Here is a 25,021-nt window from a genome sequence, read left to right on the forward strand (position 1 = left end):
CTTTTAATTATTCACCTCTCAGTTCCTGTATCTTATTTGTTATCTGTATAATTCTCTTGTGTGTATTATTTACCACCCAACATCTCTTATGTCCCTGAGCTTTTGAATACAAGCCTCTGTCTTGTATCTCATTCATCATATTCCCTCCATAAATGGCATGGCTTATCCAATGTTGTGCATAAATAATGTATATTTTGTAATCATATATTTTAAAAAAGTACACAGATAAATGTGTTGCTAACAAAGAATGCAAATTATTTTAAAAGTCTGCATCTCTGGGGAAGATGGCTCAAAGATGCAGACTTGGAAAGATGATGCATTTTAACATGTGAGGTTTTCTTGTTTTTGCATCTTACTTGCATTGTACTTAGTTATGCCCTGTTTCCATTAACAGACAACTGGGCGGAGTTGATGGAAGTCAACCATGATGACAAAGTGGTCACCACTGAACACTTTGATCTTTCCCAGGAAATGGAGCGCCTCACTCTGGACTTGATGAAGCCAACAGGCAGGGAGGTTGAAAGGCGGCTCACGAGCCCAGTCATTAACACCAGCCTCGATACTAAAAATATTGCTTTTGAAAGGTATGAATTTGGGCTCTGCATTTTAATTTCTCCTCCCTTTACTGCCATCTTTAGTGGCATGTATGTATTGATTGGAAATTATGGGTGGACTGGGATTTTTTTTCTAATATGCCAGTTTAAGCACTAGCGTTTTAAAGTTAATCTCTGCTCTCACCAAATGTAAACCATTACTGACATCCTTCATCATACACCATTTTTATAGCACATTGGTTAAGTCTTGGATAAATGTCTTCCTGTTCTTTCATGGGCCCTTTTAATGGATTTTACTTGAATTTTATTTTTGTTTTGGTGTTTGGGGATCCACAAGACTCCCTAGTCCCCGACCATGGGACTTTGAGTTTCTGGAAGCTATTGAATGTGGTTACACTGATATTAGTCAAATTCACACCTTTCATATAGTTAAATGTGGTTCTCTCTCCCCGGTTTCCCTACGGTGAGGCCTAATAGTTTAGAGCAAGAGTCTGGAGGGGTTTCAGTTCTATTGCAGACTCTACCTGAAGAAACCTCAGAGAGGTCTGTCTCAGTTACCCCAGATGAGAACCTCGTGTCTGCTCATCTGCCTCTGGGCTGTGCAGAGGTGTGGGGGCCTTTGTAAGGGAAGTGGATGTAGTCACTGCTGTGCATCGGGGCGGGGGCGGGGGGGTGTCTGGAAGAGCCCCGAGTGTTTGCCTAGGATGTCACATCCCGCTCTCTGTAAACCAAAGCAGCATAACATGAGCTAATATGAACATTATCCTGGATTTAAGTTTCCTTTGCTCTTCACACATATACTAACAATCCTATCTTTTTCTTTTCTTCATTTCCAATATAAAATGTATTAACAAACCTGAGTTTTCTGTTGAGTCATGTAGAAGACTTGTTCAGTGCCCTTTTCTTTTAGTTTAGATCGAGCTGTGGAATGAGGGTATTTGCTTGTGGCAGAAGAGAAAACCCAAACACCAGGTGTGCTGCTGCTTGGGCGGGGTCAGTGCCGCACCGTCAGCCTCCCCAAGTGACGGCCATTGTCTTCCAGGGACAGCAGGTGACCATGCCTTTACCAGTAAGGATATGGGAAGACTCTGCAGTCTTGGGCACATGCCTCTGCAGACAGTTAGCCTAGGGCTCTGTCCCTAAAGCTAGAAGACAGAGGACCCTGCCCTCACTGCCGTCTCCCAGCAGTAGTGACAAGAGCTGGAAGAACTGACCCTCATCACAGGGCCACTAGCTAACTGTGCGGCTTGGGCAGGTGGCTTCATCTCTCCAGGATTCTGTTTGCTCGGCTGCTTTATTTTGTGGTGACCAGTGAGCATCTTGTGCATCGAGTAAGGATTTGAGGCACTCTTGAGTGAGGTTTGCTACTGGAGGTATGAGTGTTCATTTGATTGAAGTTGGAAGATGTGGATCTCTAATATTATAATAGTCGTTTTCATCCATTTCTTTTTTCTAATCTTGCTTGGGGCTTGATGCTTGTAAATCAGTGCCCTTCTTGCGTAAATTTTTGGCCTAACATATACCCTCTGATCACATTTTGGGTTTTTCTCTTCTCTGAAAGATTATGCTCAACTCATCCTAAACAAAGTATTTCCTGCCACCACCATGGCTTTTCTCCCATTGGGTAGCAGCCTCCGAGCCAGTGGTTGCTCCAAGCCAGTGGCCTTTGGGATGGTGGTCTCAGTGGCAAATGAGGGAGCTGAGATCTCTCATATCATCTTCATATGCCTCTGCATGTAAAGTTAAGTGCCAAGGAGTTATTAGAGTCTTGGTTTTGAACTAGGATGTATACATTGAATTTAGTAACTAAACTGTCAGAGGACTGACTTCCAGTCAAGAGGGCAGATTAGTGGCGGATTTTGTGAAGGAATTGGTGATGGATTAGTGGATGTTGCTATCTGCAGATTACCCCAAAGAAGATGCCTCTATTGGATGGAATTCAGTCTCACATCATTATTGAAGAAATACCAAAATAAGTTCTTTAATTTTAAAAAAATATATTTATTTTTATTGATTTCAGAGAGGAAGGGAGAGGGAGAGAGCGACAGACACATCAACGATGAGAGAGAATCATTGATGAGCTGCCTCCCACATGCCCCTTATTGGGGACTGAGCCCACACCCGGGCATGTGCCCCGACTAGGAATCGAACCGTGACTTCCTGGTTCATAAGTCAATGCTCAACCCTGAGCCATACTGGCTGGGCAATAAGTTCTTTAATTTCTAAAAGACAAAACGAAACCATCAGAGAGTGAAGATGAAAAAGGAAATGGAATAGTCAGGGTTGTGGCTGAGGGAGGTGAGTGAGGAGCACGGTGGTTCCCAGGGAGAACAGTGCAGCTGTTTGCTTAGCACACGTGAAGGACGAAGTGGAGTGACCTGGTCATCCTTCGGTCCTTCGGACGACTCTGTGCCAGGAAAGGAATATTTCCTGTGCTGAACTGTCAAGTGACTTAGTGACAGACAGGAACTGAGGATTGAATTTGTTAACCAAAAGGAGTATCTCGATTTTCAGTTATCAATGACTAAGAGGGGGCTCCGGTTTATTCATCAGTTAGGTGTGGTCTCTAGCCCCCTGCACCCCAGGATCATTTTGTTTCTGACATGTCACTTGGACATGCGAGTAAGTAGTTTGTGTAATCCCTTTAGGATTTCTTTCTTTCCCCCCAAGGACCACGGCGTACTAATTGTGGACAACTAATAGGACATTTAAAGCTTTGGTCCCTCCTTCCTCTGGTGGGCTGTAATGCATACATAAAACTCCTTATACCCCATCTGGCCTCATTTCATTTACTAAATCCCATTAGAAGAAAAGCAAACTGTTTGGAAACACAATATGCAAATGATCACAGACCTTCTTTATGACTGGCTAACATGCCACCTGATGTCCCACTTCACTCCAGGGTCAGAGCAGAAGGCAGGCAGCTGCCCCACACAGGGCCACGTGCAGCAGTCACAGTGGAGCTAGGATGTGATGTCCTAGACAAAGGGGCGGTCTGGCCAGGGCACCCCTGAGTAATAGCATTTCCCAGGGTGTGATGCTTTGAAAAAGAACCAGAGCCTCTTGGCTGCTGTTGGTTCCTAAATGCATTTTTTCCAGGAATGTGTTGAGTGGAATAACTGGGTTTCGGGGCACTTTACCAATGCTGCAGCTGCTGCTGGAATGCTGGGCTACTTTAAAAGCAGTTCCACAGAGCTGGGATCAACGGCTGGGCTGAAACCCTGCTTTTAACACCCTTTCCCCCTGCTGCACCCAGCCTGGTGAAATGCGTGACTGACTCCCAAGCCATTTGGAGGCACTGATGGCTTCTCCAAGCAGCTTGCCACAGTGATGGGTTCCTGCCCCCCACCCCCTCACCCCCAAGGAGCAAGATGGTCTGTGTGTCCTTGTTCTAAGAATTCCTCCCCTGATTGTGGCTGCTTATGGGCCAGAGCCCCTGACATCTGTGCCCATATTAAGATGACCCAGATAAATGCTCTGACCCAGATACTACCTTGTGGCGAGCCTTGGACGCTGGTCATCGCCACTCACTCCTTTGGGACAGCTGTCCGATAAGTGTCACCACCTTTGCTGCCCGTGCTGGCAATTCCTGTAAAGAAGCCAAGAATGGAGGCTTTCTGTGCCAGGGGTGAGGCAAACTGATTGATAGCTGGGAGGGTGCGGGAGATGCTTCAGCCATCTGTCATTGATAAAGGCCTTTATGGACACTTGGACCACGATTTCCAGGTGGCCTTCACTAACTTAAGCTGGGGGAAGAAACTATAAAGGCTGCAGGGATAAATCTGAATGGCATATTGTACATGTAGAAATTTGTGGTGTTCACTTTTTATCAGAACTAAATCCGGATTCTGGGGCTGGAGGACAGATAAAGCAGAAGTTGTTAATGGTTACGAAGCAAAGGTAAAAGGAAACTCTTAAAATAAGATTTAATATAGCAATTTAGCTTCTATGCAAATGAGTCTGTTCAGATTGTCATGCATCTGTGCCATGGAGATGCTCTGGGGACTAAGTACTGTCTAGTGTGTCTCTCACTTGGATTTTTATCTTATTTGACTCTCAGAAAATGGGATAGCATGTCCCAAGGAGGTCTCTAGTTATGCCAAAGAGAAACGCGACTGTAGAGAAATGAGGACAGGTACCAGTTGTCCTGGTAAGAATGAAACACACACACACACACACAGGATTAGACTTAACATTACTGTTCATCTTTTTTTATAACCTGAGTGGTTTTATAAAAAATACAGTAGCTTTTATGAGTCTCCATTTTTTTTAGTTACCTATGTGTAACCAATTGGCTTGCAGCCCACTTACATGACATCAGTGAATTTAGAACATAGTTGTCATAGTGGAGACGACAGCTGGCACTTTGTCCGCTGGGCAGCCCTGTTTCCTGGCCCTTCCCGAGCCCTGCAGTACAGCAGGACTGCTGGTCCAGGGGATGGAGCCAGCACTGCAGAATCCTCTGGTGACCTCTGAGCAGCAAAGAAAGCTGACGTCATGCTCAGCAAGACACATTTAGTAACAGTCATTCCAGTGCTGAGTGTGTTTCCTGGACCTGGGAACGTATGCTGGATACAGTTAATTCTCCGTTAATCGAGACATTTGATTTTCTAAACTCCCATAGTTCCCAGTCAACCTTGATAACAGAGAGCATTGCCTCTGGCAGCTACAATGGTTTTTGTCAATACTCAGCATGCCTTTAAATAGTGACTTCTGGTTGTAAAGCTTATCAGTGTAGAGAACCTTTGGTTCACTCCTTTTTCCTCCTGCCTAGCGGATGGCTGTCTTATTATAAGTCCTATTATAAGATGGCCAGAAATCAGTCGAAGTCCTCAGTGCAGGTTCGGATGCCTTAGCACAATGGAAACGCAGGGGGGAAGCCTGAAGTGCAGGACCTTCTTGAGAGCACTTAGCAACAAGAAGATGAAACCTGTCCCTGTTAAGTCCTCAGTGTTTAAAACTCTCCGAGATGCAAAGTCACTGCTGAGGCCTTTCTAAGCTGATCGCTTATGTACTTTCTCTGAAGGATCCTAATGATTGTTAACCATTTCTCATTTTATTTTGCTGCATTTCTTTTTTTTCTTTTTTTTTTTTTTGGCTTCAGCATTCTTGCTCTTGCTATGCTTATTTTTTGAGTTTTGATTCCCTGTGTCACTATTTTCTCTTGCACACGTCTCTCAAGGTTTACACAGTAAATAATGTGAGTGTGATAACCAAAATACGGACAGAACATCTGACCGAGGAAGAGAAAAAGAGATATAAAGGTAATTCTCCACCCCTTTAAAAAAAAAAAAGTTGTGGTGTGTTTTTTTAATTGATTTCAGAGAGAGGGATAGAAACATCAATGATGAGAGAGAATCATTGATCGGCTGCCTCCTGCAAATACCCTACTGGTGACCAAGCCCACAGCCTGGGCATGAACCCTGACTGGGAATCGAACCGTGACCTCCTGGCTCACGGGTCAGTGGTCAACCACTGAACCACACCAGCTGGGCCTCCACCCTTTTTTTAAGCCTAGAGAGAACCTTTGTTGGCTCTGGTAAGTTTTGGGGTTAATGTGATCAGTTGTGCTAATCGCAACGCTGGCTGACTTTTCATAAAAATGTCCTTAGTCTGACTCATTCTTGGAGATATTTCTCCTTAGTTGGCTTCAGCTATAATTAAAGCCATTCACGAGGACTTGTTTATGTGTTATGAAGAACAATTGTTGGATGAAAAAGTAGATAAGGCTATTGGAGAATATTTTCTCTGGAATAAGTGATTTGGTCCAAACTATCACAATGAAAAATTTAGACAGAACTTGGGCTCTGAACCAAAACATTGCCAATACATGGTCACCGTTGCCCAGCTCTGCCCGTGGCTGGTTCTGTGAAGTTGCTGACCATCTGTGCCTCAGTTTCCTCAAAAATGAAGTAGAAGTGCTTCTAGATCTTCCTTAAGAGTTATTGGGGGGATTAGGTGAATTACTACAAATAAATATTTAGAGCCGTGCCTGCAGTATGTGGCTAGCACACAGTAATTGTTAACCACCACCACCGCTATTGTTAACTATATTACCACAATACTAGTACTGCAGTTTGACAAAGGAGGAAACCGAGACCCAGGACACGGACACATGGGCAGTGACCATTCAGGAGGAGATTGGAGGAGATTGGAATCCAGATCAGGCTCACTCACAAATGCAACCTCTTTCTACTATTCTGCTTTAGCTCTCAACCTTCCTAATGCCGCGACCCTTTAATACAGTTCCTCATGTTGTGGTGACCCCCAATTTCATTGTTACAAATTGAACATAATTAAAGCATAGTGATTAATCACAAAAACAATATGTAATTATATATGTGTTTTCCGATGGTCTTAGGCGACCCCTGTTTTCCAATGGTCTTAGGCGACCCACAGGTTGAGAACCACTGATCTAGAGAGACTCTACAAAAGATAAATTAGCTGATGGTTCTTGTGGATGATTTTATGAGTCTGTCCATAAATGATACCCTGATGCAGGTAGCTTGGATCAGAAACTTTAAAATATGGTGAGAATCTTTTTCTATGGTCACAAGTAAAGTATAATATTAAACATTAAACTTTCCGCCCTTGTATAGCGGACAGGAACCCCCTGGAATCCTTGTTGGGAACTGTGGAACACCAGTTTGGTGCTCAAGGGGTAAGTTGAAGCAACGAGCTCTCAGCGCAGTTTAAAGGAGATGACTTCCCTGTGGTTGGGTGGCATGTACTGAACCTGCAATAGGCCACTCCGTTTGAAAAGGCTATAGGGTACTCCCAAGCTGGAATTTGAGACACTCTGTTGGGAGAGAATTAGATGAGCGAGTCTTTAAAAATAAAGATTTTAGGGGTGGGGTAGTGATTATAGAAATCAGGTGCTTTCTTTCTTATGTGTTATAAACTAAGATCTCTCTGTAAAAATGTAAATTAAAAAGGATTCAGGAATTTACATTTTAACAAAGCACCTTAACAATCATTTCCTCATTTGATCCTTACAATAACTATATGAAATTGCTACAGTGGATGTCACTGAGGGTCAGAAATATGAAACTACCTTTCCAGTATCACAAGCTAGAGAATGACAGAGCTGGAACTTAAACCCCAAGTCTTCCAGATCTCGTGCTTTCCTATATTTCTCTCTCTTGCTTTATAAATCAGGAGATAAAAATGCAAAGGAGAGTGGAGAAATACTTTGAAATGGAGAAATGCATTTGACTTGCCATGTAGCTTGGTAACACCTTTATAGATTTTCTTGTTCTGTGCGGTAACTTAATTTTTAAAAAGTTAATGACTAGAACTTCCTGATCTGTAGCTGATTAACATGTCCGCCTCAGAGACTGAGTGCCATAGGCCTCCACTTGTGAGCATCACTTGGCATTTCTGATTCCCCTGAGTTCTGGCTCGGCAGGACCTCACCACAGAATGTGCCACTGCAAACAACCCTACAGCCATCACACCTGACGAGTACTTCAGTGAAGAGTTTGATCTGAGAGACAGGGACATCGGAAGGCCGAAAGAGATGACGATCAGAACACAAAAGTAAGAGAGACTTAATGGCCATTTTCTTTCTTTTTTAATTGATTTCAGAGAGGAATGGAGAGGGAGAGAAAGATAGAAACATCAATGATGAGAGACAATCATTGATTGGCTGCCTCCTGCAGGCGCCACACTGGGGATCCAGCCCACAACCTGGGCATGTGCCCTGACCAGGAATGGAACAGCGACTCCTGGTTCATAGGTCTCATAGGTCGATGCTCAACTACTGAGCCATGCTGGCCAGGCTCAATGGCCATTTTTCAACTTATGGATTATTTGTTTCAGAACTGTGCTGTTTTATGGTGTCATGTTCAGTCATTTCTCTGTCCCCTTCCTTTAAAAATAATTTTAAATTACTTTACAAAGGCCCATCTTTTATTTTATTTTTTAAATATATTTTTATTGATTTCAGAGAGGAAGGGAGAGGGAAAGAGAGAGATAGAAACATCAATGATGAGAGAATCATTGATCGGCTGCACGCCCCTCTACTGGGGAGCAAGCTTGCAACCCAGGCATGTGCCCTTGGCTGGAATCGAACCCGGGACCCTTCAGTCCACAGGCCAACGCTCTATCCACTGAGCCAAACCAGCTAGGGCAAAAGCCCATCTTATTAGCCTTTCCCAAGTAGAGTATAGATTGAATATTTATTTTACTGCCAACAGCATCCATTGATTAAATGAAATGGTTTCCACCAGCTAGCAGTTTCTTCATGCTTGCTATCAGTTAAAGCTCTGATTGCCAGATTGGGAATAGTCCCGTCCTAGTTCAGAATTGAGATGTAAGGTAACTGGGAAGACTGTAGGGTGAGGAAGCTGCTGTTGTCTAGCCTACTGCATAGAATTCCATTTCCCTGTCTGATGGTCATGTCCTGTCTTTTCTCCGTCAAACCCTGCAGGTTCAAAGCCACGCTGTGGATGTGTGAGGACTTTCCTCTCTCCCTTGTGGAGCAGGTCATTCCCATCATTGACCTCATGGCCAGAACGAGCGCTCATTTTGCAAGACTGAGAGATTTCATCAAATTGGAATTCCCACCTGGATTTCCTGTCAAAATAGGTACCGTTAAATGAACCACGGGAGCACTTGAAGGTTGTGCCCTTTTTGCGGGTGACAGGATGTGCTTTAGGGAATTGGAGCACTTGCATCAAAAGTAACATACAGGAGACATAGGTCACAGCCTCTAGTTTAATTTGGCTTGAAGAAGTGTCATGATACTTGGTCATTTTACGTATCAAAGTTAGAAGATTCCCCAATCACCAGTTCAATTTATTGACGTGAAAAGGCATAAAAATGTGACACATTCATTGTTTCAATATCAGACCTTAAGTGAAACTTCAAATTAGATAGTTAATTGAGGAAGACAATTGATACCAAGATCCTTTGACACATAAATAGGCTTAGGGCCTGAAGTAGTATGCATAATACCATATACAATACATGTTACTTGGGAGGAATTTCTATTTTGGATAGTTGTACATTCATGATACTGACTCGATCATTTGCTTACTGTGATCTAGGAAAAAGTTGCTTAATTTCTGAATCTCAGTTTTCACATCTATATATTGGGAAGGGTTGTTATAAGGATTAAATGAACCATACTCATAAAGAGTACTTGGCAAGGTACCAGCATAGTAAGCACTCGTAGCTAACTATTAAATGATGGTTATTATTCTCAGTAAAGTATTTATAAAAGCTTTTATTTTGTTAGAAATTCCCTTGTTTCATGTATTAAATGCACGGATCACATTTGGAAATGTTAATGGCTGTAGCACTGCTGAAGAAACTCAAAATGTGGAAGGGACCCAAGCAGATTCAGGTAAAAGAAAATGGGGTTTTGTGATTTTTTAAAAAGAAAATTCATACATTTAGTCATTATACTAATTATTCTGTTTGGAGTATCTTATAAAGTAGTTCTCTGTACTGAATCAGGAAAATTTTGGATTTAGTTTAAATTCAGTGAAAAAAATTGAGAATGTGTATTAAAAACAGCATATTCTTTAAAAATGACTTTATTCAGGTGTAATGTAGATACAATAAAATGCTCTCATTTTTAGGTGTGATAGGTCAGTGCATTTTGACAAATGTAACCACCTCCAGTCATGAGAGCATTTCTATCATCCCCCCAAATTTCCTCGGCCTCCTTTGCCATCAAGTCAATTCATATTTTGGATGCTATTGTAAATGGATTTATTTTCTTAATTTTTATTTTCCAGTTACTCATTGCTAGTATATAGAAATATAACTGAATATTTTTCAGTTTTTAAAAATTATGTTAAAATAGTGTTCTGTGTCTTAGGCTAGTTGAAAGATACACAGGTGTTTGTTTTATATTATTTTTATTTTATGTTTACAGATCTATATGTGTGTGTATATATAATTGTATATGTTCACTGTACTTCATAATAAAAGAAAAAAGACACATTGCACATTGGTGTGACTGTGTGTATACACTCGCATTCCCCAAAGGACGCATGGATAAAATACTGGTTACCTCTGGAATTTGGACATAGAAAGGGTACAGGGAGAGAGATCTTCACTTTTCATTTTATAGTCTTCTATATTTTTTATGAATCTGCATTAATTTTATTACTAAAAAATAAATGGTCCTGGGTTTGATTCTGGTCAGGGGCACATGCCTGGGCTATGGACTTGATCCCCAGTAGGGGGTGTGCAAGAGGTAGCTGATCAATGATTCTCTCTCATCATTGATGTTTCTATCTCTCCCTCTCCCTTCCTCTCTGGAATTAATAAAAAAATATATTTTTTTAAATCTCACATACTAGCAAACTTTTATTGTAATCTTACCATTTTTTAATTTTAAAAATGTGTATACAAAATTGAAGTGGAAATTCATACACTAACTCAGGTACCGGACTGCCACTCTTTGTGTTCCAGCTTCCCCGGTCACAAACTTTGAGGTTGATCAGTCTGTGTTTGAAATTCCTGAATCTTACCATGTTCAAGACAATGGCAAAAACATGCACCTGCAGGACGAAGACTACGAGATCATGCAGTTTGCCATCCAGCAGAGCTTACTGGAATCGAGCCGGAGTCAGGTGCGTTTATCAGAATAAAGGACAGGGCATGGGAGGTTTTACCCTCCCATTTGACCTCTTCAAATAACAACTTTGGCATACTTATGGTATTTGCAGAAATTGTTCTGTATTTTATACACCTGGTCTTTTCCAAAAGGTTATTACGAGATATATATATCTCATATAATCTGCATAATCCTATCAGCACCATTCACAGCTGTCTCCTGACGGACTTCCCTTTTCCTCATGTTCACCCATATAGCTAATGGTTATATATCTCTTAGGGTTACTATGTAATTTTCTAGTATTGAAACAGTAAATTCATAATAGCTTACACCATATTTTCCCTAGAATATTATCTGTGTCAGTAGTGTCATAAGAAGGTATGTGGATTTAATTTCAACTTCCTCCCCAGGAAGACCAATCGTTGAGTTTGGTTGCTTAGTAAGGGTATGATGAAAGTGTTGGTGGATGCTTTGTTAATATTTTTTTTTCTCGGATATTTTACTGTTTTAAGGGGCATAATCCAAACTCTTTGAGCCTCTAACTAAAAGTACTAGTAGAGCTAAGGACAGGACAGACCAACATGAAGAACAGTTGCCTTTTGTTTTCTTATGTGATTCTTCCTCCAGACCTCACCATCCTGGGACAGTCCAGGGAATGTGGTTCTCCTCTCCCTTCATCAACTCCTCCTGTCCCCTCCCTCCTATGGCTTCCCAGGGCTCAGATTTCTGACATCCTGCTTTTATTCTTGAGTCTCAGAGCTTGAGTAGTGTGAGCCCCACTCTTCCCCTTCGTGGACCCATTCTTAGAGCCATTCAGTTTTCTGAGGCTGCTGGGCCAAGGGCCAGACCTCAGAGCAGGCATATTCCCTATGAGAGCCCTCCTGGGAGCAGATCCAGCGCTGGACATCGCTGTCAGTCCATTACCTCTTTTCTTTCCCAATATAAGTGAGCTTATTTTTTCCTCCAGAGCCTACAAACTACTTGTCCATAGTTTTACAAAAAGGAGTGGCCAAAGTCACAGACGACAGATTCAGTTAGTCGCTGCTTCACGATGGACAATGGGGATGCATTGAGAAATGCAACGTTAGATGATTTCCTCGTGCGAACATCATAAAGTGCACTTACATAAACCTAGATGGTATAGCCCAGTGGTCGGCAAACTCATTAGTCAACAGAGCCAAATATCAACAGTACAACGATTGAAATTTCTTTTGAGAGCCAAATTTTTTAAACTTAAACTATATAAGTAGGTACATTGTTATTAACTTAATTAGGGTACTGCTAAGGCTTAGGAAGAGCCACACTCAAGGGGCCAAAGAGCCGCATGTGGCTCGCAAGCCGCAGTTTGCCGACTACTGGTAGAGGCTACTACACTCCTAAGCTATATGGCATACTGCCATCATATACATGGTCCATTACTGACTAAAACCTTGTTATGTGTGCATGACTGTATTGAATTATGTATTCTAACTTTGCTCTAAAAGAATTACCTGCTTTGTTCATTTGAACTTTGCCCAAGTTTAGCTGCTTTTTAATAGACTGATTTTTTTGTCAAGTATGAAAGGCTGTTAAGCAGGGTAGCGCACCATATACTACCTGGCACTTAGGTGTCATTTTAGAGATAACTTAAGTCCCTATTAGTTTTTCACACAGTACTCTCAATAATGGGCATGCAAATATTTTTAATTTTGTTCTTGCTGCTGTATTTCCTTATCAGTATGACACCTATTCCTTCTAAGAGATATTCATGTCATCATGTTTGTTTTTCCTAGGACCTTTCAGGACCATCTTCGAATGGAGGGATCAGCCAGACACATGTCTACGATGTCCAGTATGAGAGGTAACTGACAATTCCTGATGATTAAAGTTGGCACAAGCACTTTGTACACACAACACTGCCTGGTGGGAGAGACTTGATCAAGTGTTAATTCTCCTGTTGCTTAATGTGGCAGCTACTCGTTAAAACAGCTCTAATCTCCTGGTGGCCGAGTTTCCAGGAATGGGTGAGAGCTCTGCTGCCTCGTTCACAGGCCAGTGCCAGTGGCAGAGAGGCCCCGGGGAGGTCTTTTCTGATTTGCCTGATCTGCCAAGGATGTGTGATCACACAGGGTCTGACTGCCCTCAGTGGGACCTTTATATAATTTTAAAGATGGCATTTTGGGGAAGAGCTACAGAGATTATTAGATTTTCTTCCTTTATTTTTAAATGGAGGAAACCAGAAAGATTGATTTTACAAAGCATTTCCCTAAACTTTGGGCATATGAAAACCTGTTGAAGAACTTGGGTTTTGCTTCAAATAGATCCAAGTTTAATTCCTAGCCCCATCACTTAGTAGTTGGGTGATCTTAACCTCTCTGAACCTCAGACTTCTCACCTGTATACAGTCTGTCCCCCAGAGTCACGGGGGACCGAATGGCATTATGCACGCACAGTGTGCACTGGTAAGCAGTTAAGAATGTAGTCGCTACCATTGCCATGATGATGATAATAATCCCTGTTTCTTTTCTCCCCACTTTTTCCAACCCAGGGCCATCCAAGAGAGCCTCCTCACCAGCTCTGAAGGCCTATACTCTGGTGCCCCGAGTGAGACAAGCCATTTTGATAGTGATTTGCAGCTGGCCATGGAGCTCTCTGCCAAAGAGCTGGAGGAGCAGGAGCTCCGGCTGCGGGAGGAGGAGGCGGAGCTCCAGCAGGTCTTGCAGCTGTCGCTCACTGAGAAATAGACCTTTCTGCCCACAGCTGCACAAAGCAGAGCTCTGGGCTGCACGCGGGTGCTACGTTACCAGGGCCCTGGGGCTGAGGGACGGACTGCACCTCGCATGTGCACAGCGGACGGCAGCTGCCCGCTTCTTTGCGCAGAGGTGCAGAACCAGGGACCCCCAGGTCCGGCCACAACACTCCGCGGTGAAGGGACTGGGGACCAGCAGGCCACACCTCCAGACTAAGGGGAGGGGAGCGTCGTCACTTTCCATGAGCTGTGTTGGCTTGCAGGTCACATTTTTACTACCAGCTTTAGACAAAAAACCCCAATCCCCGCAGATCTGTAGGTTCGTTTTTACCAAGGAGTGATAACAAAACAAGTTATTGCAGAGTCAGGGTGCTTTTATATATGAGAGCAGCAGCCTTTGTAGAGTGTGGTTTATGAAAATTTATGATACTTTACAGTTCACCAAAGAAATGGATAATCTGTGCCGATCTACTCTTTTATTTTTACCTTTATACAGGGTTTCTAGGCCACCATCACTGTTCCTCCTCCATCTGCACCTTCTTCCATTTTTTCCATCCCTAGCTAAAGTTAAAGAGGAGACGTGTACAGGATCTATTTTAGATTAGGGTTAACTATTTGCATCAAATTAAGATATACTAATGACCATGGATGTTGCCTTAGCCTTAAAAATTACTAATAATTTCAAACCACCTCACTTCATTCATTGAGGGATCTGATTTGAACTTGTAAAGGCAGTTGCTTTGAGAGTAGGATCCTCCAGGCTAAAACCAAGGCAGCTAATCCTGGCCCTGAAGGAACAGCTGGAACTGAGCTTTGTTCTTGCAGTGGGCAGGCCGGCCAAAATACCAGACAGCATAGAACCAAACGACGCGTGTGTTCCACACGTCCCTAGTGGAGGGCCAGGAAGACCCACCCACTGCACGTCCTCAGCTCGCTAGAGGAGAAGGGGTGGGATTAGAAAGGGAGCTACAAATGGAACTCAATGGCTCTATATTCAGAAGGGAAAGTGATGATTCCACATTGCTTTTTAGAGTTCAAATCATCTTTCTCGATAAATATATTTTTTAACAGAATCTTTTTATTATTTTTAAAAGATATAAAAACTATTCCCATCAGTAGCAATACAAGGTTATACATTTTAACCAGATTTCTCAGGCCTCTTTTGGATACCTTTAGTAGTTAACTATTTTGTCTAACCCTTCTGTAAATAGCCATCACAGAACATACAGCAGAGGGTGCCCTCACTCTGGCCGGCTCTGTGTATTCATGCTCACAGGCTGCACTGAAATAACCTGGTAAATAATATCCTCCTGTTTTACATCAGTTTCCTGTGTGTTGGGCTTCTTTTGGGATGGGAAGAGAAACATGAATTACGTTCCAGTTAAAGTCTGTAATACAGTTAGCATTGCCAGTAAAATGTTCCTAGCCACAAAGAAATGTGCTTTTGATTCAATATAACCATCTGTCTTTCTTGTCATGGTCTGACCAAAATTCCTTCTCTGCACACCAGGCCAGTATATGCAGCATCACCTTTGTTTCAAATACATACCTTGGCATTTTGTTTACTGAATATTTACCTTGAGTGAGGACACGACTTGGGAATGGCTGCAGTTAGGCGACATTGTTTACTCACTAAGGTGAACCATAGGTAATCTCTTATGTTTGCATTCCATTGTTCTGCTTCCCCGTGTCTCTGACTTTCTCCCAGGAAGTCAATTAAAAAGGGACTGAGCTTTTTGTCAACCTGCCTGCAGTGTCTTTCATTTATGTGTTCACTCTCTGAAAATGCAAATAGACTGCTCCCTTAGAGCAGTGGTTCTCAACCTTCTGGCCCTTTAAATACAGTTCCTCATGTTGTGACCCAGCCATAAAATTGTTCTCGTTGCTACTTCATAACTGTAATGTTGCTACTGTTATGAATCGTAATGTAAATATCTGATATGCAGGATGGTCTTAGGCGACCCCTGTGAAAAGATCGTTCGACCGCCAAAGGGGTCGCGTCCCACTGGTTGAGAACCGCTGCCTTAGAGGGTGCTGGTACAGCATCCTAGACAGCCTTTGAGTCTTTCTCAGGTTGTTTTTCTAGTCACTGAATGAACCCACACTTTGTTTTGTGTGATATGGGAACATCAGAATGCCCTCCCAGTGCTCAGTTGTGTATTGTAAGGTGACATGCTCCTCCCCGCCTTCCTGACCAATCATAGTCCACACGCCCAATGTTCCCTGTCTCAAATGAAAACTAGAAGCAAGCCTGTGTCAGGGCTGCTCTGAGGCCTCTGCAGCTGGATTTCCATGTAGGCCTCTAGCCTGGAGATGGACTGGCTCTTGTGGAGTAAGGAAACCCAAGCCAGCATCAACTCTAAGGTGACTGAAGATGCTCTCCTTTGAAGCTGAGGGTTTTTTTATTCTTTTTTTTATCCTCACCCAAGGGTATGCTTGTCATTGCTTTAAAGAGAGAGCAAGAAACATCAACCGGCCACCTCCCATACACGCCCCAACTGGGGGGTCAACCTGAGACCTGGGTATTTGCCCTGACCCAGAATCAAACCCGCCACCTTTCGGTGTACGGTAGGACATTCCAACAGCCACACCTGCCAGGTTGAAGCCAAAGTGCTTTTTGAGGCTGTTCTTAGAAGTTCCGTTGATAATTAGGGCTTTAAGACTTACCCTACACCAAATATGTTGGTATTAAAACAAGGCAATGACTTGTAAAAATGGTTTCAGAAATGAGACCTTGGGAAAATGAAGGTGCTGCTTTGCTTTGGGGGGAAAGTAAATAGCCCGGTGGGGCACTATGAAGAAAACTGTTCTGGGGGGAATGCAATACCTATGGATTATTTAATTTAAAAACTAAGTCTCCTGCTGAACACAGATGACATCAAAGACAAGTTGAACTATGACAACTTCAAATGACAGTAAGTGATGGAGTTCAAAACCCAACTAGGCCCATGTGTGATTTAAAAAGGATCCAGCTGGAAAAAGTCCTCCTAAGACTCCGGAGCCCCTAATCTCAAGCAGCACTTGCAGGCGTCTTCATCCCAACTTGAAAGGAAACTAGGATTCGTGTTTGCTAAAGTAACTCATTTTTATGATTGGTGTCAATTATGTGTGTTCATTTGGGCACTCGGTAGGCATTCTGAGTACAGTTCACTTTATGAGGTCTAGGGTCTCCCGTGCTCCCTAAAATGGTCAGGAAAAGAATTCTACCTGAAGGTTCTAGCTGGTCAGTCTCTGCTCTAAAAAGCTTTTCAGTATAATTCTCTCTCTCCCAGAACTGAAGTTTTTATCTTTACTTGTCTCTCTGTAATAAGCCTCTTTGTCTACAAATATGATTTTCTTACTTGAGCTTGAAGTCTCAGCCTGAACAGATGGTAACATGGAATGAGGATGTAGGCTGGGTTTTGGATTTGTATGTGAACTACTGCAAAGTTTTTTCAGAAAATGAACATGGTCCTACTACCTGACTGGTGATTCCTGAAAAAAAAGCAGGCTGGCAAGTTCTTACTGTTTCCTTTTAAAATCTTAAAAGTGGCCCTGGCCAGTTTGGCTCAGTGGATAGAGTGTTGGCTTGTGGACCGAAGGGTCCCTGGTTTGATTCCAGGTCAAGGGCATGTACCTTGGTTGCAGGCTCCTCCTGGCCTGGGCCCTGGTCAGGGCTCATGCAGGAGACAACCAATTGATGAGTTTCTCACACATAGATGTTTCTCTCTCTTTCCCTGTCTCTTCTACTCTCCCTAAAAAATCAATGGAAAAATATTCTCGGGTGAGGATTAACAAAATAAAATAAAATCCTAAAAGTGGCAATGAATTTCTTGGCAGCATATCAAAATGTGTTCCAGATGAGGTGGGACTTAGCCCTGTCGATGCCAGTCTCAGCATCCCACCCACACCTCCTTCCAGCCAGTAACAGATTTCTATGGGACAGGCTAACTAGTAATCCCACCTTCATTTGAGTTAGTTTTCAAGTCATTTAATCTTCACAATATTTAAGAAAAAGTGTGTATGTGACCATTTCAAAGATGAGAAACGGAGGCTATGAGGAAGTTAAGGCAGTTTGTGACTGGAGCTAGGACAAGAATCCAGGTCTCCAGACCCCTGGCCAGCCTGAGAGATTAATCCTGGCTCAGTTTTCAGAAATAATGCCTTGCCCTGAGGAAATAGTATTATTTCACATATGAATTTAAAATTCCACTTCACAGTGCTTCCTTAAGAGATCTGAGTCAAATACGCACCTGCATTTTAAAGGCTTGGAACATAATTAGGAGTAAAACAGGATGTAAGATTTAACTTTAATTTTAGTTGACATTTGCTGAAAAGCACAGAACAGTTAACATTTGAATGCCTCAATGTTAAGGTTACAAACAAAATCCTTAAGTCAAAGAGTTACAGAATCCCACATCAGTTATTTCACATTAAGTGCAGGTTTAAAAAAAAAATTCCTGCTGTGTTTGGAGCACAAGATAGGCATTTCAATTTAACAACACAATTAAACTTAGCACCTTTAAAATAAAATAAATACTGATGACCACATTGTAAGTACAAAAGTATCATTTCAATAGGGGGAAGATCCAGTTCACCAACAGTGCAAACAAACAGCAGCGTTTCCAAAGCTGAAATTAAGTTTGTGTAAACACATACCACTCGCCACTCTGCCTAGTACAGTGAGTCCTTCCCACCCAGGGCCGAGAGAAAGAGTTCCTGCTGTCTCTTAGATTCCAAATCTGAAAAGCTGCCGCAAGTTTCAGGCCAAGGGCTGGAGATTTAAGTGCAGTACCAGGGAGATCCGCACGTTTGAGCAGCAAGTAGTTCTTTTTCAGATGGGTCAACTAGAAATGTTTTCAGTCCAACCCCAGAGCCTTCCAGCCCAAGCGTACACATGACCATTGGCCTACCTGCTGTGACCCTGACTTCAGTGGGGCACCTGAGTGCAGAGCCGACGCTGGATGAGGGATGACGGCCCAAGCTCCCCACAGTGGACACTGCTTTGCAACCAGAGTGCTCTAGGCCAACTCAGTGCAAGTACAAACGTTGTGATTCTTAACCTATTGTCACCAGTGCTGCTTAAGTACTGAATGTCTGTCTACATGTTAAGTCTTCTTCATCTTTTCAGATATTAATGACTAGTCCTTCCCAATGTGGTTTTATATCACTCACAAGGTTACTGTGTTTCCTTTCTCATGAGCACTCCATTTTTACACAGAACTTTACACTGAGCTTTAGGTCTTACTAACAAGTAAGCCACATACAAAAAAAAAAATACTAGAAGCAGACTCAGTGGCCAATTATTTGCATTACAGTGTTACAAAAAAACTGCTAGATGTTTTTTCTAAATCAGCATTTACCAACTGTCCAGACCAAATGTCATTTCCAAGCATGAAAGTTCGGATTCCAACGTCTCCACTGACCCATGTGCAACATAACTTATTCTGTTCCCAAATACTCCTGGGAGCACTTGCTTGCTCGGCTGTCATCGACGCCGAATGGGTTTGTAGACACAAAATGCCATAAGGATCATGGTCACCAGCAGGATGCTGAAAATGGTTCCCATCAACACTGCAAAAGGAATACAGGTTACCTCCTAATGGCGGCTCCAGGTTCTGTAAGTCGTCATTCATTGGCGATGATGGACCCAATGCCACTCAGTACCAGGCACGGTGCCAGGTGTGGGGGAAACAGCCTTGAACTGCCCTCTCTCTGGGAGTCTCCATGTATTGAGGGGAGAGAATGTACACAAATAAGAGCATTTCACAGAGCCTGACGAGCTGCAGTGAAGGACCAATGTGACGGTGGGGGAGGAAGCATCTGAGGGGGACACATGAGCTGAGACTTTATGGAATGAAGGTGCTGGCCGTATGGTTTGCAGGGAGAGCACTGCAGGCCCCAAGATCAGCAAATGAGGGCCACTGAGGCCAGAGCAAGCCAAAGAGCAAATGAATGAATAGGAGGCAAGCATGGTAGGGGTGGGAACAGTGAAGAGAGAAAGGCAGGAAATGAAGCTAGAGAGGAAGACCGCAGCCATATAGGAGGAAATATGGATTTTATTCTCAGTTTAAAGAAAGGGTTGTAGGCAAAGAATAACGAACTGAATAAAAGCAGGGAGCCCAACTATGGTTTTAAAGCCATTTATAAAAACTAGAAATTCAATAAAGAATAAAGTATTTCAGTCTCTATGTGAGTTTTGAGAAGGGTCTTCTGATCAAAGAAGCAATTTACTAACTTCATAACCTACTATGTTTTTGAAAGTAAATTTCACAACTAAAACTTACAATGTGCTCAAGTGAGAAATGGGACCTGCAATTGGTAACTCAAGTTGATCTGTGGTCCAGGACTAGATACAAGGACCTGACTTTAAATTAATGTAACCAGCAACCTGACAGAAGTCACATGCACCCCCGATTGTGTGACTCTCAGAATTGTGGGAGGCGTTCAAAATGATGTTACTTTTAACAAGCAAATGTACGTTTGTGTTGGTAAGTATGTCTGGAGATATTCTGATTGTCTGGATTGGGAGAGGGGTGTGCTACTGGCATCTAGTGGGTAAAGGCTGGGGATGCTGCTAAACATGTCAGTGTGCAGGACAGCCTGTCTCACCTCCTCCCATCCTAACAATGAATGATCCAGTCCGACATGTCAGTAGTACCCAGGTTGAGAAACCCTGTTCTAAAGGATAAAGCAGGATAATGTGTAGAAACCACTTAGCATAGTGCTAGCTAGCTAGGCAAACAGTAAGTGAGAAATACTTGACAATGAGCCCTAATGGTTTGGCTCAGTGGATAAAGCCTTGACCTGTGGACTAAACCTGGTCCCAGGTTCAATTCTGGTCAAGGGCACATGCCCGGGTTTCGGGCTTGATCCCCAGTAGGGGGAGTGCAGGAGGCAGCCAATCAATGGTTCTCTCTCATCATTGATGTTTCTAGATCCCTCTCCCTTCCTCTCTGAAATCAATAAAAATATTAAAATCCTATATAATAAAAGCCTAATATGCTAAGCATCTGGTCGTCCGTTCAACCAATCAAAGCATAATATGCTAATGATATGCTAAGGCCACTCAACCGCTTGCTATGACATGCACTGACCACCAGGGGCAGTCAACCGGTTGACCAGTTGCTATGATGTGCACTGACCACCAGGGGGCAGACGCTCCAACCAGTAGGTTAGCTTGCTGCTGGGGTCTTGTCCATCTGGACTGAGCGAGATAGGTTGGACACACCCTGGAGCCCTCCCCCAGTCCCTCCCAGCCTGATTGTGCACCGGTGGGGTCCCTTGGCCCGGCCTGCACCCTCTCGAAAGTGGGACCCCTCGGGGGATGTCAGAGAGCCCGTTGCAGCCGATCCCGCAGGCCAGGCCAAGGGACCACACTGTTGCATGATTTCGTGCACCAGACCTCTAGTAAATAAGTCACATGACCTCAAGCTTTCAGATGCTGGGGATGGGTACAAAGAAGAGATGGGGACTGAGGCTTCCAAATCCTTCCCAGAGGTGGCCTCCCCTGGAGGGAGGATCAGGGCACTGGGCTGGAAACCAGAATTCGGGGGTGGGGGACACAACACCTTAATTCTAGTCTTGCCTGGCCACCAGCTTCCTGTGTGACCTTGGGACATCTCTCACCCTCTCTGTGCCTTGGTTTCCTTAATGTTTAAATAAGGGACTGACTGACGGCCTTTCTAGTTTTGACCCTCTTGAATTGTTAAAATATATATATTTTTAAAATGACAATGAGTTCATGTAAAGATAATCCATAAATGATACTATGTGGCAACTTTGTAGATATCCAGATGTACCAGTGAGCTGCTGTGGAAAGGAAGGACTGTGGCCAAACCAGAGGAAGTGAGTTTGAAGCTTGCCAGGCGTTAAGCTCCAGGGTCCCTTCCACAGCCGTGGCCTTGCATGTATGTATTTGTGGGAGAGATGCTCTCACACAAAGCCGAGGTTCCAATCCTGGCCGTCACCACTTTCCAGCTGTGTAACCTTGGGCAAATATCTGGGTTTCATTTTTCTTATCTGTAAAATACGGCTGAACACCACCCCTTATTTACTGTGAGGCTGAAATGAAATCACGTGTACAAAGTGCTGAGCACAACACACAACACACGGCAAATGGGCAAGAAATGTCAATCCCCGTTGTGACTGACCATAGGGGAGGGAGTGGGGTGAATACTATGACGCGCCTTGCTGCCTAGCCTGGGCCCACGGCCCGGGAGGAGGGGACCCAGATGGAGACCCAGGGCCCCGGCCTCCAGGCCTTTCGTGCAAGCAGCACATACAGGGAGCTGGTGTGTACCAGCCTGGCGCCGGGCTGTGACGCTCAGGCCCTCTTCCCAGGCCTTTGGCGAGGTCGCACCTGCACCCCCAACCCTCACACATCCCCGCCGTCCGCCCCGCGCGGGCCAGGCTCCCGGCGCCCCAAGAGGCGGAAGCGCAGGCCCGATCCCGCCGCCTGTCCGCCCGCCGCCGCTCACCCAGGTTCTGCCCCCGCAGCACCGCGTACGGCCGGCTCTGCTCCAGCGGCTCCACCGGGCTCGGGGCCTTCGCCCGCCCCACGAGGAGGCCACACAGGCCGAGGCACAGCCACCACCACACTGCGCGCAGCATCTTCCCGAGCTCGCAGCGGCAGAGCTCACTTCCGCCGGAAGCCCCGCCTCCGTCTCCACTCGCCCAGCCCCTGCCGTCACTGCTTCCGCTGGTGCGGCGCGTCGTTGCCAGGGTAACTATAGTGCCGCCCCCCACCAGGAAGGGAACCGGCAGCCGAAGCCCAACCGACCGATCCACACCGGCCAGGGCTTTTTAAATTTTATTTTATTTTAATTTTCCGCAATAAAACAAATAATAAATAATCCTGCTTCTCCCTCCCTTCACGACTACCAGCTTGATCCAAGCTGCCACGTCTCTTGTCTGGATTGTTGCGGTAACTCCTTTACTGAACTGCTTCCCTCCTGACCTGCACCCACACCCTCTGCTTTTGCTCTGCTCTTCCCGCAGAAGGCGGTGTCATCCTGTTAAAAGGAAAGTCAGGCCATGTTCTGCCTCTTGGAAACTCCCCGGTGGCTCTCCATTTGGCTCAGAGTAAAAGTTAAAGTCTTGCCCTAATTGGTTTGGCTCAGTGGATAGAGAGTCCGTCTGCAGACTAACCCCCCCCCGCCCTCCCCCCCCCCACACACACACACCCCGGGTTGGATCCCAGTCAAGGGCACGTGCCCGGTTGCAGGCTCGGTCCCCGTGCAGGAGGCAGCTGACTGGTGAATCAGTGCTGTGCTCTCTTCGTTAATGTTTCTCTCTCCCTCCTTTCTCTCCGAAATACATTTTTTTAAAAAGTCAAAGTCTTGCCGAAACCGGGTTTGGCTCAGTGGATAGAGCGTCAGCTTGCGGACTGAGAGGTCCCGGGTTCGATTCCGGTCAAGGGCATGTACCTGGGTTTGCGGACACATCCCCGGTGGGGGATGTGCCAAGAGGCAGCTGATCGATGTTTCTCTCTCATCGATGTTTCTAACTCTCTCTATCTCTCTCCCTTCCTCTTCTGTGAAATCAATAAAATATATTTAAAAAAAGAAAAAAAGGTCAAAGTCTTAGTGGTCTTCAAGGTCCTATACCCTGAGTCCCGCCCCCCACACACACATACCCTGTACTACTCAAACCTCATCCCCTCCCCCTCTCCTCCCCTATCATGTCCCTCCCTTCACACCCATGTTCCTTAAACCCACCAGGCCCACCGTCGCCATGGACCTCTGCATTTGCCGTTCCTTCTGCCATGAAGGATCCTCTTCCCTCTGACATACACATGGCTCACTCTTCACCTCATTCATGTCTGTGCAAATGTCAAATGTCTCCTTTTAGGGCCTGTCTGTGCAAATGTCAAATGTCTCCTTTTAGGGCCTCCCCTAACCACCTTAAGACTGAACACACACGCACACACTCACACACACACTCACACACACACACACACACTCACACTCACACACACACACACACTACCTCTTAACCTCTTTCTCTGCTTTATTTTTCTGCTTAGCACTTATCACCGTCTCATTTACTATAATTTTATTTATTATCTTGTTTTTGTCTGTCCAGGGAATTTTGCCTGTTCACTGCTTTATGCCCAACTCCTGACTGGCACATAGTAGATGCTCAAAAGAATGTTCGTTGAATGAATGCATGCATGAGTGAATGGCACTCCACGATTCAACTCCTGCCCGCCTGTCTAGGCACAGCCTTTACGTCTCCCCCTCTTAGCCCTCCATGCCAAGGCATATTTAACATTTGAGTCCCTGGCACACACCTGGATAGTTCACGCTTCTCTGTCTTCACCTGTGTTGTGCCTGCTTCCTCCTGGCCACATCCCCAGGCTTTTAAGACTCTTCTCAGTCAGGCGTCCACTGACCCCAGAGGTGACCCAGAAGACCCTCTTCTGCCAGCTTCCCGCCAGGTTTCCATGCCCTTTTCCCGCCGGCTCATGCCGCTCTCAGTCTCTAGTTTGGCCCCTCCACTGCCCCGGGTGCCTCTTGGGGCAGGAACCAGTCTCATTTTGTCTTCTTAGTGCAATGTCTGGCACCTAGAAGACACTCACTAGATAATTAGTAAATGAATAATACTTGCATTTAGTCAGTGCTTTCTCTGCTCAATATTCCCATGCTTACTTTGCATGACACCCTACGGGCACGGGGTCAAAGCGGTTAAGAGTCTGTGAAGAGTTAACTGGAATTTAAAGTCTGTTCTGTCAGTCAGGTGACATGAGACTGTATCTAAAGAACCCTAAAGATTCCACCAACATCTATCTGGAAAATTGGACAGAGAGATACGAACAGAAACTTGACCACCTTCTTACACCGTATACAAGAATACACTAAAAATGGATTGAAAACTAAATGTAAGACTTCAAACCATAAAACCCCTAAAGGAAAACATAGACGGTAAACTCTCAGACATCTCTCTTAGTAATATTTTTTCCTTATACATCTCCTTGGGCAAGGGAAACAAAAAATGCATAGCAAAGGAAACCATCAACAAAATGAAAAGACAACCCACTTAATAGGAGATATTAGCCAATGATACATCTGATAAGGGGTTACTATCCAAAATTATAAAGAACTCATACAACTCAACACCAAACCCCCCCCAAACTATCCAATTTAAAAATGGGCAAAGGTCTCGCCTCGGGAGCACACGCGTGCC

The 25,021-nt window shown here is 44.3% G+C and overlaps 1 protein-coding gene and 1 long non-coding RNA gene across 4 annotated transcripts in view; one reads left to right on the forward strand and one right to left on the reverse strand.

Annotated features, from left to right (window-relative positions):
• Nucleotides 1–15,598, forward strand: part of ANKRD13A (ankyrin repeat domain 13A) — a 29,332-nt gene extending 13,734 nt beyond the window's left edge. For 2 of the 3 annotated variants that reach the window (XM_006096571.3, XM_023760430.1), the window contains 10 exons: nucleotides 395–584; nucleotides 4,388–4,454; nucleotides 5,737–5,818; nucleotides 7,154–7,215; nucleotides 7,963–8,093; nucleotides 8,986–9,143; nucleotides 9,796–9,903; nucleotides 10,983–11,143; nucleotides 12,900–12,967; nucleotides 13,655–15,598. In XM_006096571.3, the coding sequence (XP_006096633.2) occupies nucleotides 395–584; nucleotides 4,388–4,454; nucleotides 5,737–5,818; nucleotides 7,154–7,215; nucleotides 7,963–8,093; nucleotides 8,986–9,143; nucleotides 9,796–9,903; nucleotides 10,983–11,143; nucleotides 12,900–12,967; nucleotides 13,655–13,850 (1,223 nt within the window). In that variant the 3' untranslated portion in view covers nucleotides 13,851–15,598. The remainder of the gene's footprint in view (nucleotides 1–394; nucleotides 585–4,387; nucleotides 4,455–5,736; nucleotides 5,819–7,153; nucleotides 7,216–7,962; nucleotides 8,094–8,985; nucleotides 9,144–9,795; nucleotides 9,904–10,982; nucleotides 11,144–12,899; nucleotides 12,968–13,654) is intronic. The other variant, XM_014462452.2, reaches the window with a different exon arrangement.
• Nucleotides 15,599–18,130: 2,532 nt separating this feature from the next.
• On the reverse strand, nucleotides 18,131–22,918 carry LOC106698444. Its single transcript, XR_001349777.2, has 2 exons — nucleotides 22,315–22,918; nucleotides 18,131–19,408 (listed from the first exon to the last, which is right to left on the reverse strand). It is a non-coding gene; the product is annotated as an uncharacterized LOC106698444 (long non-coding RNA).
• Between the last annotated feature and the right edge of the window lie 2,103 nt (nucleotides 22,919–25,021).

Source organism: Myotis lucifugus, unplaced genomic scaffold, assembly GCF_000147115.1.
Source record: "Myotis lucifugus unplaced genomic scaffold, Myoluc2.0 scaffold_181, whole genome shotgun sequence".
Taxonomy (NCBI): Eukaryota; Metazoa; Chordata; class Mammalia; order Chiroptera; family Vespertilionidae; genus Myotis; species Myotis lucifugus.